Source organism: Aulostomus chinensis, chromosome 11 (assembly GCF_037954235.1).
Source record: "Aulostomus chinensis isolate RoL2024-O1b breed Wild chromosome 11, RoL_Achi_v1.0, whole genome shotgun sequence".
Classification (NCBI taxonomy): domain Eukaryota; kingdom Metazoa; phylum Chordata; class Actinopteri; order Syngnathiformes; family Aulostomidae; genus Aulostomus; species Aulostomus chinensis.
This window is the reverse complement of record NC_141330.1, coordinates 10,951,229-10,970,019: the sequence shown is the minus strand read 5'-3', so window position 1 is coordinate 10,970,019 and position 18,791 is coordinate 10,951,229. Positions and strand designations below refer to the sequence as shown.

Genomic DNA, 18,791 nt, shown 5'->3' with positions numbered 1-18,791 from the left:
CAGGGAGCAGGGCGACTCACAAGTACACACATGCATGTATTTGTGAAACCATCAATTAGTAATTGGTGTTTCTTCCACACCGACTGTTTATCACAATGAGTACAAACAAATCTGTTGATTGGCTGATGACAACAGGAATAGGAGCAAATGTGTAGCAGATTGGCCTTTCAAGTCCGGTTAAACATCCATGATGTATCGTGCAGCAGATTTCTAGATATCAAAACAGGTTTTCAGGTTTTCAGTGTCATACTGCACTGCAGTGTCACTGACACTAGTGATTATAGTTCTGAGTTTGTTATTGTTGTGCATTAATCCATTTGTGTGATTTTAAATCCATTTTTATTATAAATTACTTGCATAAAGGTATGTCATTTTACATTTCAATAAATAAAAACATGATTGTTTAGTGCCTGATGAATGTTAGGCTGTACAGGTCCAGTGATGTGCAGTTTTATGTTCCCTAACATGTTTGTGTCTGATTCAGTGATGCTACCCCACTTTAGAGAGGAATTTAGGTCAGGTGGACTGGAGACTGTAAATTGCCTATTGTTGTGAGGGTGCACCAAAATGCATGCACAGACAGATTCCAGACCCCTGAACCTGAATGAAGATACGTTGGCACATAGGGAGTGCATGAATAGGGTGCATGAATTGGATGAATAAATGGTGCTGGATGGAGCTTGGAGTTTTGTATCAGCAGTAAATAAGGGGGAAAAAAACTGTCTAACAGCCATTGAATCTTTTCACATTTTTTCAAGTATTGTGTCTGTGCACATAATTTCTAAATCACTGGGTTTCCACTTGTTTTATATATCTGAGTTGCATTTTCTGAGAGCGCATACCTCTGTCAAAGAGAACCAAATCTGATATGAAACCTGATGTGATGAGCAGGCCCTTGCACACATAACAGGTATTCTTTAGAGCCTGGGGAAGGTGAAGCGTGATCATTTCTGGATTTTGCATGGAGGAGCAAACAAATACACATTCTGTAAAGCAATTATCCCTTCCTGTTACCACTAGGTGGTGCTATGACTGAAATTCAGCTTATAAATGTCATCAGGTCAGGAGTTTAGTTAGCACAATTTCCTGTTCTATGAAGAAATGTCCGGATTGGCCGCTTTGCTTTGGTAACACAGGTATCAATGTGTGCTTAAGTATTTTCTGACCAAGTTTGAATTGGTCTGGTCCACCTACAAGGGGAAATGCATCCAAGTTCATGTCATTTCCTGATCCAACCATCTGCCCCAAAATTTCCCTCATCCATGCTATCCCCCTCCACTGTGTTTGGTGAAAATCTACCTTACAGCTTTTGTAAAGTCCCACAGACAAACAAACAGATAGACAATTACCAACAAAAATGAAATCTTGGCAGAGGTAATAACATCGCACCAAAGTCCTAGAACAGTCATCAGGATATAGGGTTTGCAATTTGACCCAAAGTGCCTCAAAGAGTTGATATCTCGTTCCTGGTAATGTTAATTTACTAATCTTTCCACTGAAATTCATCAAAATCCATCCATTAGCATCCCTACAAACAAACACACCAGGCCGACCACCTGTGTAACCAAACGTGACTGATCCAAAGAACCCAGTGTACCTGGTTCATGTGTTTACTTTTTCTGATCCATCTCTCTCTCTCTCTCTCTCTCTCTCTCTCTCTCTCTCTCTCTCTCTCTTTCTCTCTCTCTTCAGTTGTTGATAGCAAATCAGTAGCTGTCTCCTCCATTAGAAGCAAGGCTGCAATTAGCCAACACAAAGCTGTGCACTCAAACATCCTCAGTGGCTGGAGCAGCCTGTGTTTACATCTTCCTCCATCCAGCTCATTTCCCTCCATCATTCCCTATCGTTGCTTTGCCAAATGTCCTGAACAAATATGATAGTCTCATTTTTTGTTTAACATCAAGAAGAGCATCACTAGAAAATAGTGGGTAATAGTGGTTAACTCTATCTCCTCTTGGCTTCATCAAACACACACACACACACACACACACACACACACACACACACACACACACACACACACACGCACAGCCCTGAGGTGCTCTGTTTTCGGGTTTTCTGTGCATAGACATTCATTTGGCACAAATGCTCACAGGGATTCAAAACTGAACTGAAAATATTATAATGGTCAAAGGTCACTTCATTAACTTGTTATCTCTTGAAATCTTCCGAGGAATTTCACAGTAAAAACATTCACTCGGTCTTGTTTTGTTTCCATCCAGCTCTCACTGAGACTATTTACTTCAGATTAGATCTTTTCAAATGGCAAAGACATCAGAGGATACCAGGAGAGGAGATAACGCTAATGACCTGCTAATGATGCCACAGACCAACTCAAGCCATCCAAGTCCTCACCAATACAACCACAACTGAAATGAGCCAGCTACAATTGCTGTTTCCACAAGACTAATTAACAACCAATCTTAGCAGATTTCATTTCTTAAATCCAATTTTCTGATTTTAATCTTGAAATTGAATGCTTATAGATTATGTGTGGTGGGGCGGCATGGTTTGGAGGTAGAGTGGCCGTCTATCAACCGAAAGGTTGCTGGTTCGATCCTTACTTCCCCCAGTGACCATGTCAAAGTATTCTTGAGCAAGATACTGAGCCCCTAATTGCTCCTGTTGGCCCACGGACCGTCCAGGGTGAACCCTGCCTCTCAGCCAATCTAAACTGGGATAGGCTCCCATAGGCTGGACTATATGTGTGGGTATGTCAGTGAGGCGGCACGGTGGTGCAGTGGTCAGCACTGTCGCCTCACAGCAAGAAGGTTCAAGTCCCAGCTCGGGCACGGGATCTTTCTGTGTGAGTCTGCATGTTCTCCCTGTTCCTGTGTGGGTTCTCTCTGGTACTCCAGCTTCCTCCCACAGTCCAAAGACATCAAGAGGGGACGAGGCTGATTTATACTCTAAATTGTCCGTAGGTGTGACTGTGAGTGTGAATGGTTGTCTGTCTACATGTGACTCTGAACGGGAATAAGCGGAAGAAAATGGATGGATGGATGATGGTATGTCAGTGAGTGTTGTATGTAGACATCAGAGTTTTATAAGTTTTATATAAGCACGTATCTAACACTCCTCCCTCTCTCTCCCTTCTAAGTTTCTAAGACCCTCAGAAGCAGCCAGCATGTATTATGAAGCAGACATGCCAGCTGCCCTGTGCTCTGAGCTGTGTGCCATAGCACTTGTCACTGTGGACTCTCACAGGTTTCTGGTCAGCTGGAGGTCATCGCCATAGAGACGTGGAGGGGGTCAGCCAGACTACGCTCATCTGTGATCACATCAGTTAACTGTGCTCTGGCTACTGATGATGAGTAATGGTTCTTTCTTGTGTGTGTGTGTGTGTGTGTGTGTGTGTGTGTGTGTGTGTGTGTGTGTGTGTGTGTGTGTGTGTGCGCACAGCCTTCCCACAGTTTCTTTTTGGCTCTCTTTGATATCACCCTTTCAGTTAGCTTGATTTTAAGATTTGGTCTGAACTCAAACTGCTACTCAAATCAATACACTAAAAGTCATCAGGGCATCTCACATCAGTTTTTCTGCCCTTTGCTATTGATCCTTCCTCCTCGCTACCTCTCCCTGTCAGAGATGACCTGGCACAGATTACTCCAGACAATTCAGACATACATTTCTTCAGGAAAACTTCTGGACACCACAGCTGGTGATGGAGGATGCCTCAGTTGCTCATATGACCCTCCGTGGGTTCGTCCGACCATGTCAACCTCTCTACATCCATCTGTAAAGGGGGAGTGTATGGCTATCATGTCCTTAAGATGAACAAACAGGGAATCTTCTGATTACAAAACAACCTGAGCAGTAAGTACCACGCAAACAAAGGAGCATACAGCTTATTAAAATGTCCTGTCAGGTCAGTATGATGTATTCAGAACAGCAACGGTCCTGACCTTGTCCCGGTCTGGCCCTCAGCTTGAGGTGCGCTCGCTCCAATAGTCGAGGATATGCTCTCCTCCCTCCAGATTAATCCCATATAATCATACACATAAAACACACCCACACAGTCTGAGAAACTTTTAAATCAATGAGAGTACATAAAAGCAAACTCAAGGGTGCAGTAAAAAACCTAAGCGTCTACAACCTTGTAAATTCCTTTAGCAGATATTTATGTAAATTACACAAGAAAGTCAGTGTTCCTTATTTCATTAGTATTATTTTCTTCACTTTAATTCTTAAACTATAATTTCAGTTTGAAACACACAGTATGTCGGTGTTTTGTTTGCTGAGTATTTACATTTTGAAATTGTGCATTGATAGAGTTTGGAGAGTCCATAGGAGTTGTTAATAAAGCGTTTGATTATGCAATACTTGTACTACTTCATGTTGGCCTGAACATGGCACTGTACCACCTTTAGCAGCCAAAGAACTCCTCTCAGGCGTGCCTGATAGCATCTGCCAGGGTAAAGTTCAGACCTCGCTCGCAGCTAATATTTCATCTGCTTACTGTGCGTCAACCCAGTGGTATGCTAGTCATTACTGTCCAGACGTTTGTATGAGAGCCACTTCCTCAGCTCCTGGACTTGATATTTGCTTACATTTGCTACTTCTCCATCGCCGAACATCCTCACGCTGGATGGCACAAAAACTACGAGAGGTATTAAGCCTTTCCTTCATTTGATGGGCAGTTATTCTGATTACAGTGGTAGTTTCCACCTCCCAGGCTTCTTTGTAGTTTAGGAGCACCTAAATAAAGGTGCCAGATGTTCACTCCCTCTAACTCTACAATGCTTCCTCTGAATTTTGGGTTATTTGGGGGGGGGGGGGGGGGGCTTGAGAGCTGTAAGATAAGAGTGGCGAGAAAGGAAGATGACTACTGGCAGGGAATACACACTCTGACAGGGGACTACCAAGTAAATCTGATTGGTGGATAAAGTACTTATGACAAAAAAGAACAGTCATTCAGTAACCAGAAAAACACTGCATGCTTTCCCATTCATCAAGTTTTTATTGTAAGCCTCAATCAACAAACAGGAAAAGAAGCAGAAACTGTCACCATAGCAACCAGGAAAAAAAAACAAATGAATCACACTCTCTCGATTTAATTATTTAGTGTACAACTCAATCCTGTCACCAAAGCTGCAGTCGGCTCACCGTTCTGAACAAACGCCGCGGATAAACTACGTCTCCTCGGTGGTTTCGCTCCAACCACCCGAAAGCTTCGTAACTCCTCGTTTTTTTCGTGCAACCACAAGAATTCTTCTTCACAGGAAGCTCGAAAGCACATAGAAATTCATAATAGAAATGTTCATTAGGGTCACATTTAAGTCGTCACGTCACCGTGTTGTGCAAGCAGCAAGAAATCAGCCTAAATTCCACCTTTGAGAGCAGGACCCTCTGCCAGTCTACAGCAGGCAATGATGACATCATCCACTTCTTCAAATAAAGCACTGACCTTTTGGTGGGGGGTGGCTTTCTGTCGACAGGTAGGGTATTGATTGCATTTATTACAAGCTAACACAGAAAATCAATACTAAATTATGCAGAATGTGGCCTTTTTATGTTAATTCTCTGGTAAAAAGTAAATGTTATTCGAAATGTCCGCCACAGTCTGGAACTGGTCTTGATTTATGAAAGGACCGTTTGCGGAAGTCTCATGGCTCATGTCATACCCTCAGACTTTATCCGAGTGCTTCAACAAGTGTCTCTCGAACTCATTCATCTTTGCTTAAAACATACAGTCATCATGGCACCTTGCAGGGTTCCATGTTGGCCAATGGTATTAAGAGATTTCCACGACAGAAAGAAACTAGATGACAACCGTGCGAGATGATTTCTGACAAAATATCTACAAAAAACCAACCTAAGTTTATTAAGAGACAAGAATTAATGTATGAGTGATGTTGTTGGGGTTGTCATTTCTCTGAGTATAGACTTCTTATGTTGCATCATTATGTTTCCCCGCTCTTCATTCTCATTTCGCTGCCTCAGCTCACTTGATGGCCATCAAGGCGCTGATCCTCCTTCCCAGCGGCGTCGCAAGCGTCTCAGGGCAGACGCTAGTGCTGTTTCCTCCTGAAGGAGCATCCTGGAGACACAAGAGATGGAAGGTACAGAAAAGGCCATTTTATTCACTATGAAGTCTTCATTTTGAGACACTTCAGAGGTTTTGCTGGTAGCTTTTGAAAACATTGAGTAGCCAGAATTCTCAAAAAGGTTCAAGAAAAACTGATGTACTCGTAGAAAGTTAGGGGCTTTTTGTAGGAAGTATGTCTTTTAACGGTGTATGACACCGGTCGCTATGTGAGCATTTAGAAGCTGAAACTGACGTAAAATGGCTCATTGCATTACCAGCACGCCGAGTTCCCCAGTTCTCTCACGTAACCGCTGCTGAATCAACAGACCTATCAGCCTAAATCCCACCTACATTATGTCGGCGACTGTGGACGACATACACAATCACGTCTTCTCGCCAGATGACAAGCAAATAAATGTCCGTTTCCTGAATTGAGTTTGGATTTGATCACTAAGTTTGACCTGGCGTAACACTTCCACATCTCAACTTTTCATGACTTTAGTTGTTTTAGGCTGCAGCCTAAATGCAAATGTTATCTTTATCATTACCAAAAACAGATTTTACAAAACATTCCCGCCTTGCCGGGAGGACGCAGACTTCCTGCTACTTCACGTTAGCCCTCTGCTAATTCGGACAAACGGAACCAGTCATTTCACCAGGCACTGTGATGCTCAAAAGAATCCATCCACCATTTTATAACAGCAGTATTAACATGCAAATTTAAAACTTCACAAAATTAAATGCTATGGTGAAACATTTCTTCACCATTTCACCTTTGGCTAGGCTAAGCGCTCTATTGAGGTTGCTGACGCTACTGGTGATCTTGAATCTTGACCTACATCGCCGCCAGCTGCAATTTAACATCCCGTCACATTTTAAGTCAAAACATGTCAGTAATTAAAGCACAATAATCTCCAATTATAAATAAACCGACACATAAATGAGAAGAAGAAGAATCTTTCAGAGACGTAAACTGGGTTTAGTGTCAAGGGTTGCAGCTGCACTCATAGTGACTGAACAGTGAGATGCCCTTGGTTACCACGGCAGCAGAGCACACAGGACAGAGTGGGCCAGGCAAAGAGAGCAATATAACCAGACCTTCACCGCTCGTTGTGTGCTGTGCATCACCGTGTCTTCGGTGTAGCCTCCCTGCTCAGACTGCTCCCTATCCTACCTGGAACAACTGTTTTCCGGTCCCAATCGCCGGCGCCCGCGTGAATGACAGGTCTCATTTGTTCTTGCAGTTGACTGTGCAGAAATGGATCACCGATGATGAATTTCTGTTACAAACTGCAAGAATCAATGTACGCCTTAGTTGACACCCTGTTCACGAAGGGTACGGTGAAAGGGCAACACAAAGGCAAATCTTTTTTGAAATGTCAGATGGAGTTCTGTACAGTAGAGTTCTACCACATGACCCAAACACTAAGCAGCAGGTTCAGGGGTGAAATATTTATTGCTTCGAGCTAGAGAGCAGATTTGATTCCAGAGCTAGTTATTACAAAAGGTCACTTTTGTGCTCCTTATACAGTCTGCATCCACGCATGTCGCCTGGGCAGCTAAAGCTGAGGAACGTATGAAAAGAAGAGATTCTAAGAGTTCTGGTTCAAATCCGTATTACATACATGCTTTCAGACTCTGGCGTGTTAGATCGGTGTACGGGGAGAAGATATAGTACCCTAAAAATACCGGCACGCTGGAAATTGAGCTGCATGCCTTCAGTATTCTGCAACACGGTGATGCCCAGGGGGAACGGAGGAACAGCTGACCATGGGAAAGAAATTCAGCTCCAGAAACTGCTGAGAATAATAGTTTTGGAAAAGATTGTTTTGGGTCTTTTTGGGGGGAGAAAAAAAAGTTACTACATGTAATTGAAGGCACAAGTATAATGTCTAGTAACACCGAAGAACAGGATAGATGGATAGATAGATAGATATCTCTTACAGATAATAATCTGTTGATAGTAATCTCATTTTGAGATCTTACAGATTATTATAGATCATTTTGAGATCGTGGACACATGAACAAACACCAGTGTTGCTCATTTTCCGTGTATGTGAGCCTACAGGAGCACGTTGACGCACGCGGTTGAACGCAGATCTGCAATCCAACATCTGCAGTCAGTGAAGCAGCTTCGACTGACACTCAAAACTTCCTCGCTGTATTGCAGTCCAGAGTCTCGATTTCAACATAAGGTTTGATGTGGTAGCTAAACATTTGAATTTTGATCCAATTTATGGACCTGAGCTGAACCGTTATGCCAAGACATGCAGGGCTTTTTCCAATTATGTTGTGTTACCCTGCAAATTTATGACCACCATTGAATTATCAAGTTTTACACACGTGCTCGTACCTGCACCATCAGACACGCGTGCGACACCCACCTGTAAATACATGTACATCCAAGATTAAGCGCTATGTTATTCCGTTGCGCCGGATGTGGCAATTTCACGTACCTTCTGTCAGACGAGCTTTCCCTCCCGTGGGCTGGCAGAGAACGGTGGAGCAGCCGACGCACAGAACCACCGTCTGAGCGTGACTGAACACTGTGGTGATCTTGTAGCAACCTGCAGAAACAACATGAAGATCATCAGCACGGCGTGGTGTCACACCACATGATCAATTGTGCTGGAGCGTTAGCGTGTCCTCGCAACAGTACGTGTATAAAGGAGTCTTTTAAAACTCCTTTCACAGACGGCCACAAGTGTTAATGTACGCCTCATTTGACACCCCGCTCACTAAGGCAAGAGTGAGGGGGCAACACATAGAGGCAAAACATGCAAAAGATGTGTTTGAAGGTTTTCCATTCATAAAATAATGCTATTAAAATCAAAAAGGGCAAAGGTCTCCGGGTGATATTACAGTTTTGGTGATGGGAATGAAAACTACCAATGGTTCGAACACCAGTACCAGTAACTAAGAATCAATACTTGGAGCCTCCAAGCTTATGGGTTCGTCTGTGGATGCCGATAAGGTATTTTTATTGCTCCTTCGAGCAAAAGTGATGTCCAGAGTCTCCACAGCGGAAAGCAAAGTCAAGAAATTGACAAAGAACTGCACTCATGAGCAAATTCTAATAGCTGCATCTACAGATCAAATCGTATAGTCTACTTTATTAAATAAAGCTTATTTTGAGTATAACTGTAATCTCAAAAGCTGGATTATAAACCTGTCTGCACATTTACTCTGGTTAATTTCCCTCTGCTGTACATGTGACTGTCACTCCGATCAGCAATGCTCGATCAAACCCTGCTGGGCTGCGCATGAACGAACGGACCTGGACATTTGACGTCCATAAAATAGGAATTAGGACTCTGAACGAGACGTTTCTTCTTGTGTCTCCTCTTCTCCTCCTCCGGGCTCGGATGCAACAAATCCTTGGCGAGCTGAAAGACAAGCAGGATTTATTGACTTAAAAAAAATGAAACCAACAACGTACAAGGAAGCAAAAATCACGACGGTGTGATTTTTAAGTTTCACTTTCGTTAAATTACCGAGGGGAGCCAGATTCATAACAAATTATGAAGTAGAGAAACGAATACTTAGAAAGATTATATGAATAATCAGGCATTTCTACGAGCTGGGAAAGTTTCGTTGGTCTCAAAGACGTCGTGTTACAACAGGCTGGAGGAAACGTGGCGCCGCCATCGCACGCAAAAACGAGAAAAAAAATCTCCAACCTTGCAGTTTTGTTTCCACCTTAGCGGCTTTCCTGTTTAAGAAATGTTGATCGATGAGTGAGAGGACACGAAATCAGCAGTCGAGCAGTTACAACTCGAACTGTCAGGCAACGTGGGCTGCTTTGTTTTACACGTGTTTCGCCATATTGTTTCCCTGCTTCCATCTTTAACATGCACATTACAGCCGCATCCACGCCGGCGGAACGTCTAAAACACGCCACGCACGTGTCCCGCGACTCACTAGTCGTGTTTAAGCACTTTAAACGATGGATGGCAACTATTTAAGACGTAAGGTTACTTACTGGCATGTCTGCGTGTTTGTACTCTCACCGGAAAAACTCACGCTGCCTGCTGACGCACCGGAAAGGGTTGGCTGATGGGCAGAGACCAAACGCAGACGACAAAAAAAAAAAAAAACTTCAAATTTTTTATTCTGCGTTTGATTGTTTTTTGATTGTTTGCGTGCGCATCCACCGCCCTTCAGTGCGTTTAATTGATTTCATATGTACAGAAATACGTGTCTGTACTGTAACTGTGTTGATTAATTTTCCTCTGGCATCTGAGTACATTTCTGGGTGAAGTTCAGTCGGTGGGCTCACCTTGTCATATCATTTCTGAACATTAATATTTGTAATTTTGCTGTAAACTGTGAACGTTGTGTGGTGTGAATGTCCCCCTGATGACATCATAGGGTCCTGGATGGTGGTAGTTTATTGGACTTTGAGGGGCTATGGTTTGTGTGACATCACAAAACCTCTCAGACTGACCTCTGATGGATAAGTCTCAGAGTTATGACCCTGATCTTTGGTGGTCTTGGTCTCATGCTGGATTTACAGCCTCAGTGGGCCACCCAACTCATGCAGGCCATGATGATCTCTACCTCTGCCTCTGCAATGCACTTCCAGGTGATCTTGGTCCAGCATGCTCAGAGAAACCAGGTCAGACCGAGGTGGTGCATTCGGTTTTCCATCAACCTACAACAACACGCACGTCAGCCGCTCACACGTGGCTGCCTGCAGCTGACTGAATAAAGGCAAGTCTCTCTCTCCGGGTGACTTCTGGGTCTGCAACCATCTACTTGAACTCAGTCGAACAGGACACAGCTCAGCCGCTGTATTGCTGAGGAACCCAGCCTGGCTCGCCATCCCTGCACCCGTGATCTCAGCCTAGACTGTTCTCATTAGTGAACCAAATGCTATCAAAGCAGTGGGCACTCACATTTTCTTTTAATTTGATGAATAACCTAATAATTCCAGTTAAGACGATATATTGAGAAAGATGTTAAGACCGTGATGTCTCTCCCTCACTCTCTCTCTTGCTCTCTCTCACTCTCTCTCTGTCTCGTCCCCTGAGAGCGCCGTCTCTCCATCCTTCCACGCCTCACTCACACTGATTGTGCACCTCTTCTCTCGATCTCCTGGCACTCTGTCTCATTGAATGCGTTCACGTACCCCAGGGTCTCCTTCTCCACTGACGCTTGAGTGCTGCTCCTCACTTGTAAGTTGATTTGGATAAAAGCATCTAGGAAACAAGTAAATGCAGGTTTCACATACGGCACTCAAAGCACAACTATCTTACCCAGACGCAGCACTGTCAGCTTTGACATATAAATAATTACACATACACACATGCTGCATCTGAGAAATGGAGAAAACCTTATTGTGATTTATTCACTGAAATGTAGAGCAGAGAGCTTGGAAATCAGTCCCGCCTTTCCATAAACAAAAATCAGGAGACCATAAAAGATGGAGATCAAAGTCCCCAGTTCTTATTCTGGATAAAAAGAAACAAAACTACTAAAGTTAGTAAGAGGCCTCAACCAGGATGAGTCCAATGAAGGATATCTTCCAAAAGGAAAGTGTTTGAAGTAGAACATTCCTTTGTTGCATTTCCCTCGTCTACAGAGAGAGTTGCCACAAGATGTAACCTGTTCCCACAGTTAAATTCATTTGTGGCAGTCGAGATGTAACTTTCACCGCAATTGAATCAAAATGCGGGAACAAATGATATCTTATGGCCGCAAATCAATCAGATTGTGATGACATCTGAGGCCGGTAGTTAATCAAATCATGGGAGCAAGTTCCCTTGTCATCGTGTGGCCAAGCATCAATCGGAGCGTGGGAACAAGTTGTAGTTCACAGCCATAAATTACTCAGTGTTCTTAAATTTTCTCTCTCTTTCTCTCTGTCTCGCTCTCTCCCATCTGTGTGTGTGTGTGTGTGTGTGTGTGTGTGTGTGTGTGTGTGTGTGTGTGTGTGTGTGTGTGATCACTTTCCAGCTGCACTGGAAGTAGAGTTAAAAGACAGCAAGTGTGGCATTGAAATGATTCTTGACTTGAGTGGTCTGACACACATTTGAATCCATAATGAATCGATATTAGAATGAGAGGGGTGATTAGGGCGAACTAAACCCGCGCTGCCATTCCAACGATCACCTGACCAGTGAGGAAACAGTCAGACTGACTCACCCCGAGTGTTTGGGTGTATTAAGTTATCACGTGTCGCCATCTAGCGTTGAGTCGTGGTCCTGCAGGTCCGAGCAGTTCCTCCCATGATTCACTCCCACTACGTAGTCTGCGAGCGGATCTGAGGTCGAGGCCGACAGCAAGTTTTTTTTTTTTTTTTTTTAAGGCAGAAAAAAACACGTAGACACCCGGTGTGTTTGTATACGGACATATAAGAACTCTTAGCTGACATGAGAATGACTTTTATCTGGTGATTAATGCGGATCTTCAACACTGGCCACTTTTGGATGTTGGTGTGTTTCTTTATTCAGTTCAGTCCAAACACAGCACAGAGGCACTGAGGGGGATCGGAATTTACCGGTGACAAGTCTGCGGGAGAGAGAGAGGGTGAGAGAGAGAGAGAGAGAGAGAGAGAGAGAGAGAGAGAGAGAGAGAGAAAAGGGAAGAGATCCATTCGTTACATGGAGCGAGTCTTTTAAAAAAAAAAAAGTCGGATACATTCAAACCCAAGGAAGAAAAAAAGGACATTTTTAAGCTTCAACTTTGAAGAAGAGCTCCGACCATGGCGAAAAAGTATGATTTCCTTTTCAAATTGTTGCTCATAGGGGACAGCGGCGTGGGCAAAACATGTCTCATCATTCGTTTTGCTGAGGACAATTTCAACTCCACATACATTTCAACCATCGGTAGGTTCTGGTGAGGTGGGATTGTTGGCTATTTCTCCATCAGCTTCTACGGGAGAGCTGTTTGTCTTCCTTCTTTATGTCCTTGCCACTGTACGAACTGGTTTGTCAGACGGCTTTCATGTCTCAACTAGTCTCTCTTTTCTGAGTTTGTCTCTTTATCTTTTTTCTCCTCCTTGTTGAATGTGTCCTGTCTCTTCCCAGACCCCCCCCCCCACACACACACACACACACACACACACACACCCCCTCAGATCTCATTCTTCTCACTTGGCTCTGGGAAGGTCCACCCACCCTCATTCCTATCTCTTTTACCATCTCTGCGTTCCCAGAAGAACGGTTGGCTCTTTGGCCTGCACAGTTATGCACAAGACTTCCTCTGGCCCCTCTGGGCGGTCTGTCTGTTTGTCCGCTTGTCCGTCCAGCAGAAATCCCTGAGTAAAACTTTGGGTGGAAGGCGGTGCAGGCCTGTGCATCTTTCCTCTTGTCAGTGTGGAGAGCACCAAGGGGTCAAAATCACAATGCAACTAATCATGAACAAGCCTCCACCCAGCTGAGGGTGACCTATATTTGCTGCTCTGCAGTGTGTGTGTATGTGTGTGTGTGTAGTTCAAATCTCCCAACATCTCATTCCCCTCTTGTTGTCCCTCAGGCATCGACTTTAAAGTAAAAACGATCGACGTGGATGGAAAGAAAGTGAAACTTCAAGTGTGGTAAGAGACCATGGTGGCGGGTTTGTGTGGGAATGCTTTGCTTTGTTGAGGGACTGCCTGATCCGTTCAGGTGCCGTATTTAGGGCCTGACACGCTTCTGCTCCTGAGAGACAAGAGGATCCTCCCTCTTGTTCGCCAAATCAGGACTACATCACACGGGTGTGTTGTCCTGATATCAATGACATCACACATGTTTTTGTTTCCACGCTACGGCCTCACTGAACAGTACGTGACTTTGTGTGTTCAGGAGCTCAGAATTTGCTACACTGATTGTGAAACTCTGGTCCAAATACTGATGTTTGAAATATTTATTTGACTGCTAACTGATGTCTTTGTGTTGTTATTGCTTTTTTTATGTCATCTGAGTTGATCTTTATTACCCCGTTCATGCAATAAACCAAAAAAAAAAAATTCAATCCTGAAGCATCCTTTCTGTCTTGAAATAGACAGAAATCTGCAGATAGAAATCCTTATTGTTCTCTCAGGTAACGTAGTCGTCCTCAGACGGGCTTTCCAGCCGAGCCTCTAGTGAACGGGATTTTCCACGTTAAGTCTTTCAATGCGCAGGTGTAAGGACGAGTGTTATATAACTCTCAACTATGATAAAGTATTGCGACACTTCATCACATCACTTTTGAGGACAACTTACATCCTATATATTTTTAAAAGGATATTTTGTATAATTTTCACACCAACACATAAACTTTGGCCTTCTGTGAAGCAAGCGAATGGCGGCAGGTACGGAGGCACGGCCGATGTATCGGTGCACCTCAATCAGAAGTGTAGCCATCAGTGTGTTTTTTTTTCGATTCTGAATGTGTGTGTGTGTGTGTGTGTTTTCACTTTTTTTAGGGACACAGCAGGGCAGGAGAGGTTCAAGACCATCACGACAGCCTACTACAGAGGAGCCATGGTCAGAGGAGGATGCCCGTAGAACAAGCAGACTGGAAAATCAGGCTGACATCAGTGCTCCTTTGTGCTTGCTCCCCACCTCTGACTCTCTCTCTCTCTCTCTCTCTCTCTCTCTCTCTCTCTCTCTCTCTCTCTCTCCATCAGGGCATCATCCTGGTGTACGACATCACAGACGAGAAGTCTTTCGAAAACATTCAGAACTGGATGAAGAGCATCAAAGAGGTGAGAGCAGTTCCAGTTAGCCATGGCGGAAAAGAAAACCAGGAAACACTTAAAAATAGTGCTCAGTCAGTCAGAGTGATCCATATTAGTCATGAACTCACTGCAGCAACCAAGCTACCAGCAACAGGGAGTGCACTGAAGGACGCAGTCCACCCAAATTAGCCAATTTCCTTTCTGTCACATTGTGGAGTAGAAATAGAACGAATGAAAACTGTCCAGCTTGAAAACAAGAACATTGTCTGTGGAGTGACAGAATGTTGATATGGGTTTTCTGATGAACTCACTGTTCTGCTCCGCTGGTTTTCAGCACTAAGGCTTTTTTCATGTACAGCAACATGTTTGGTCTTGTTTTTCTCAGTTTGTCATCTTTTGGTTTTTAATCAAGAAAACTTGCTACATCCATCCCTCCATTTTCTATACCGCTTATCCTTTAAGGGTCGGGGGACTGGAGCCTCACTTACTACTTACTTCAGAAAAAAACGAGCCGCGTTTTTTTTCATAAAACTTTCTTCCTCTTCAAAGTCTTGTTTTAGCCTCTGTTGGATTCTTTCATTCCTTTTTGGGCAAAAGTTTCAGCTCCTGTGTACCAATTAATATGCTTTGTATCATATTAGCTGTCACCATAAAAGCATACGTTTTTATCCTCTTTTATCTTTCAGGCTGTTTGTGGGGTAGGTATGGTGTAGTGTCAGGGACCACATTGTTCAGAAACGTAGCGAGAAAGAAAACAGCAAGAGAAAACAGCAGCGATGGAATATCAGTCTACTGTGGTGTCCAACTCTGTTCGCTACAAGTGTTTGATTTTCCGACTCGTGCCCAGATTTTTATTTTCACTGTCAGCATCTTTAAAATAATCCCTACAGAGACCTCGAACTTTCTGTGCAGGTGTTTTATAACATTTACAGGATTTTAGTCGAACAACCCCGCATGTGAAAATATTGGTTTGTTGCCTCCCGAGCTTTTGCAGAACTGCAAAGTCGGGCATTAGGTTGCATTTCTGGACGTGCAGAATGGTGTATTTTTGCAGCTTCACGGATCCTACAGACACTATGTGAATATCTAAGCATCCCTGGTTTATATCGTCCTTTTTGTCTCTTGCAATAGCTCCAAATGTATGGAAGCGTGTGATAGCTTGTGGGTATTCATCATTGTCGGACCAAACCTGACCTCTGAGAGTGAAATCCTATTTCATTGTATATGTCATAGTTAAATATCATACAGTGTGTTTATTTGTTTTTCCTTGTTAAAGGGGGTTTAGGGTTATTTTCTCACTGGAATCAGGGGTCTCTAAGGCCAAAGTGCCGGAGGAAAACTGCAAATGGAGAAGCCCGCAACATAAATCGGAATTTGATTGGTCTCATTCCGAGAACTTGTCACAACAAACATGCTCGTGCCCACCAAACATGTTTGGCTACTACTTATTTTTTTAAATAATCTAATAATTATAGATGGTATGCTGAAAAAGATAAGACCATAATGTCTTTCTCTGTCTCTGTCTGTCTGTCTGTCTCTTTGATCTCGTCCTCTTAAATGTCTCAGTACGTCTCTACTGAGCTCAAATCAACTAATTGCACCTCCTTTTTATCCCCCAGAATGCATCAGCCGGGGTCAGTCGGATGTTGCTAGGCAATAAGTGTGACATTGAAGCAAAGAGAAAAGTTTCCAAGGAGACAGGAGAGAAGGTGAGATGGCACTAGTGGTGCGTTACTGCAGCGTTCGTATGCTATTGTTTATGTAGCGCTGAAGCTGCAGCAGCGCTCCTCAACTCTTCTGTACTCTTCTGTGTACTTTAATATGATAAAGAAGCACATGCTTGTTTGTTGTGACTGAAGACAAAAAAGGGAGTGACTGTTTGCTGAAGGAGTGTTTTTTCCAGTTTTACATTGACTTGAGATAAGAAGCAGGAAGTGATGAGAGTCTGTATCCTGACCACGTTTGGGTCTGTTGTTGACAGCTGGCTAAAGATCATGGTATCAGGTTCTTTGAGACGAGTGCAAAGTCCAGCATTAACGTTGAGGAGGTGAGCCCGACATAACTGCTGATAAACAAACTTTCAATATCGCACTAAGTAAACACGAGTTATTCTTCTCTCATGTGTTAACGTGCTATATTTGCTGCAGGTATTAAACTTTATTTTCCCCTCTGTGTCTTTAAATCATTCCTGTAGTCGTTTCTGGCTTTGGCTCGCGACATACTACAAAAATCCAGCAAGAAACCGGTAAGTAAGACGATGTCATATCAAACTGGGGCATTTTAGTCATCAATGCACTTTTGTCTGCTTCTTTATTTCTACCATACATTCCATTTTCTACCATTCAACAGGGCCCCACAGGCCGGGAGGTGAAAATAACCAGCAGCACACAGAAAAAATCCTCCAAATGTGTTCTTCTCTAGATACGACACCAGCCTGCACACATACAGAGTCAGGGTTCGCTTTGAGTAACACATCAGTATTACTGGGAAAACACACCGCAGGTTGTCTCCATCTGGTGCCAAAAGGATATGTGTGTAGTTTTACTCCACAAAAAAAATTTCATAAATTTCTCCATTGATCCGAGGGTCCTAGTCCAGACCCCCGTATTTCCTATTTTCAGAAAAATGTTGAGGACTGAAGCCAAAGTCGACGCTAAAATAATATCTCACATTTCATCATGAATCATTCATTATGAAAACGTTCACTTCTTTTGTGTGTGGGCACAAACAGCAGTGAGTTTTCAGTAGAGGTCTGAAGGAAAGTTTTTACATCACCCAATCATCTAGAAGGCTCTTACCTGTAGATCTGAACAGAAATGTTACTGTGGTTACTTTTGAAAGAGACCTTGAACGCTTCATAGATGGTAAAAATGCCGACCACAAGGGATAAACTGACTATACAAGACGTTCAGAAACATTTTTTTCTTAGTAAAGAATATTGAATTTGTCCGTTTACGGTCCAATAGTTTCATAAACGTGACACCAACACCACAGATGAGAGGACATCCCGACTCTGCAGGGCCACATTTAATTTCCTCGCATTTGGAATATTAAAATAACTGTCTTCCTCTTTTGAGAATATGTTACATTTCTCAGTGTACATTGTTATTGTGCATTTAAAAGAATCTGTGCTATTAAATATGAAGGCTGCAGACATCATTGCTGGTTAAAAGAAAATGTGCAATGAGAAATTTTTAGCCTGTTTTTCATCCCAATTAATGCTGTGTGGAGACGCTGGTGGCAGACAAGCAAGTCAACAGTTGTAATGGATGGAAGGAGTGATGTGGAAGGTTTGAACAGACATAAGTGCAATAAAAGAAGATGGGAGGAGCGATGAAAGAATGATGGATAAAGAAAGTGCCTGGACAGGATGTGAAAGCGCTTGAAGAAGAAATGGTCACGTCCCTCACTCTGAATTGATTGAGTGAGTCTTGCATTTGAATTCCAGTGCAGGTAAAGCTCATAGTGAGCACTTCCACACATGACAACGTTCAGATCATTCAAAAACATTGAAGGTGCTCATTGTTTTCTTCCCTCTGCACAGAAATATCCCTTACTTGTCCAACTTTCTTTCACCTTTTATGTCTTAGACCTGCTACAGGACTTTGTATGTAGACCTGACACTTGCTGAATAAAAACTGACAAGAAATAACAAAAAAAAGTGTTTGTGTGGTAGTTTAAAAATGTGCGTTTGCTCAGAAAAACAAGCAGAGCTGGTAGCCATAGTATGTTATTCATATTTAACCACCTTTTTTAATACATGAATTATTCATGTCTGGTAATTAAGGCGCAATATTAAAACAGTTTCAACGTTTTAAGATGAGGAGAAAATTAAATCCAAATTGTGATATAAGCACAACAGTACACATCAAAATAAACGAGCAGCTGTTCAGCCGGGAGGCCCCTCCTCTAGGACCCCTTGTCGTCTTCTTTTTAAACTTCTGTCCTCACAACAAAAGACTGATATTTTCCCCTCAGTGCTGCAGCAGCAGGGGCTGCAGCTTGTCGCTAGGCAACCTTCCCTCCATCCCAGCATCAGCACCACAACGGTGTATGCGCGCTCTGCCGCATTTCCCAAGTTTCCTGCACGTTTTGCGTGCCTTGTCATCACGCAGGGCA

At 43.2% G+C, this 18,791-nt stretch overlaps 2 protein-coding genes and 2 non-coding genes across 4 annotated transcripts; 1 reads left to right on the top strand and 3 right to left on the bottom strand.

The window, feature by feature from the left end:
* Positions 1 to 4,934: 4,934 nt before the first annotated feature.
* On the bottom strand, positions 4,935 to 10,090 carry rps27.2 (ribosomal protein S27, isoform 2). The gene is made up of 4 exons (XM_086218404.1): positions 10,008 to 10,090; positions 9,303 to 9,411; positions 8,482 to 8,592; positions 4,935 to 6,037 (listed from the first exon to the last, which is right to left on the bottom strand). The coding sequence occupies exons 1-4, from the start codon at positions 10,011 to 10,013 to the stop codon at positions 6,009 to 6,011; spliced, it is 255 nt and encodes an 84-aa protein (XP_086074530.1). The 5' UTR covers positions 10,014 to 10,090; the 3' UTR covers positions 4,935 to 6,008.
* LOC147253301 (small nucleolar RNA SNORA13) lies at positions 7,256 to 7,388 on the bottom strand. Its single transcript, XR_015118621.1, has one exon. It is a non-coding gene; the product is annotated as a small nucleolar RNA SNORA13 (small nucleolar RNA).
* On the bottom strand, positions 8,665 to 8,798 carry LOC147253300 (small nucleolar RNA SNORA13). Its single transcript, XR_015118624.1, has one exon. It is a non-coding gene; the product is annotated as a small nucleolar RNA SNORA13 (small nucleolar RNA).
* A 2,232-nt stretch (positions 10,091 to 12,322) lies between the features above and the next one.
* Positions 12,323 to 18,323, top strand: rab13 (RAB13, member RAS oncogene family). Its single transcript, XM_086217201.1, has 8 exons — positions 12,323 to 12,855; positions 13,505 to 13,565; positions 14,418 to 14,478; positions 14,622 to 14,699; positions 16,292 to 16,381; positions 16,654 to 16,719; positions 16,867 to 16,917; positions 17,022 to 18,323. The coding sequence occupies exons 1-8, from the start codon at positions 12,732 to 12,734 to the stop codon at positions 17,091 to 17,093; spliced, it is 603 nt and encodes a 200-aa protein (XP_086073327.1). The 5' UTR covers positions 12,323 to 12,731; the 3' UTR covers positions 17,094 to 18,323.
* Positions 18,324 to 18,791: the final 468 nt, after the last annotated feature.

Coding starts and splice junctions, on each gene's coding strand:
- rab13 (XM_086217201.1), top strand. CDS start 12,732: ATGGCGAAAAAGTATGATTTCCTTTTCAAATTGTTGCTCATAGGGGAC. Junction 12,856..13,504: donor CACATACATTTCAACCATCG/GTAGGTTCTGGT, acceptor GTTGTCCCTCAG/GCATCGACTTTAAAGTAAAA. Junction 13,566..14,417: donor AAAGTGAAACTTCAAGTGTG/GTAAGAGACCAT, acceptor CACTTTTTTTAG/GGACACAGCAGGGCAGGAGA.
- rps27.2 (XM_086218404.1), bottom strand. Junction 8,593..9,302: donor TATGGACGTCAAATGTCCAG/GTCCGTTCGTTC, acceptor TTGTTTCTGCAG/GTTGCTACAAGATCACCACA. Junction 6,038..8,481: donor GAAAGCTCGTCTGACAGAAG/GTACGTGAAATT, acceptor TTGTGTCTCCAG/GATGCTCCTTCAGGAGGAAA.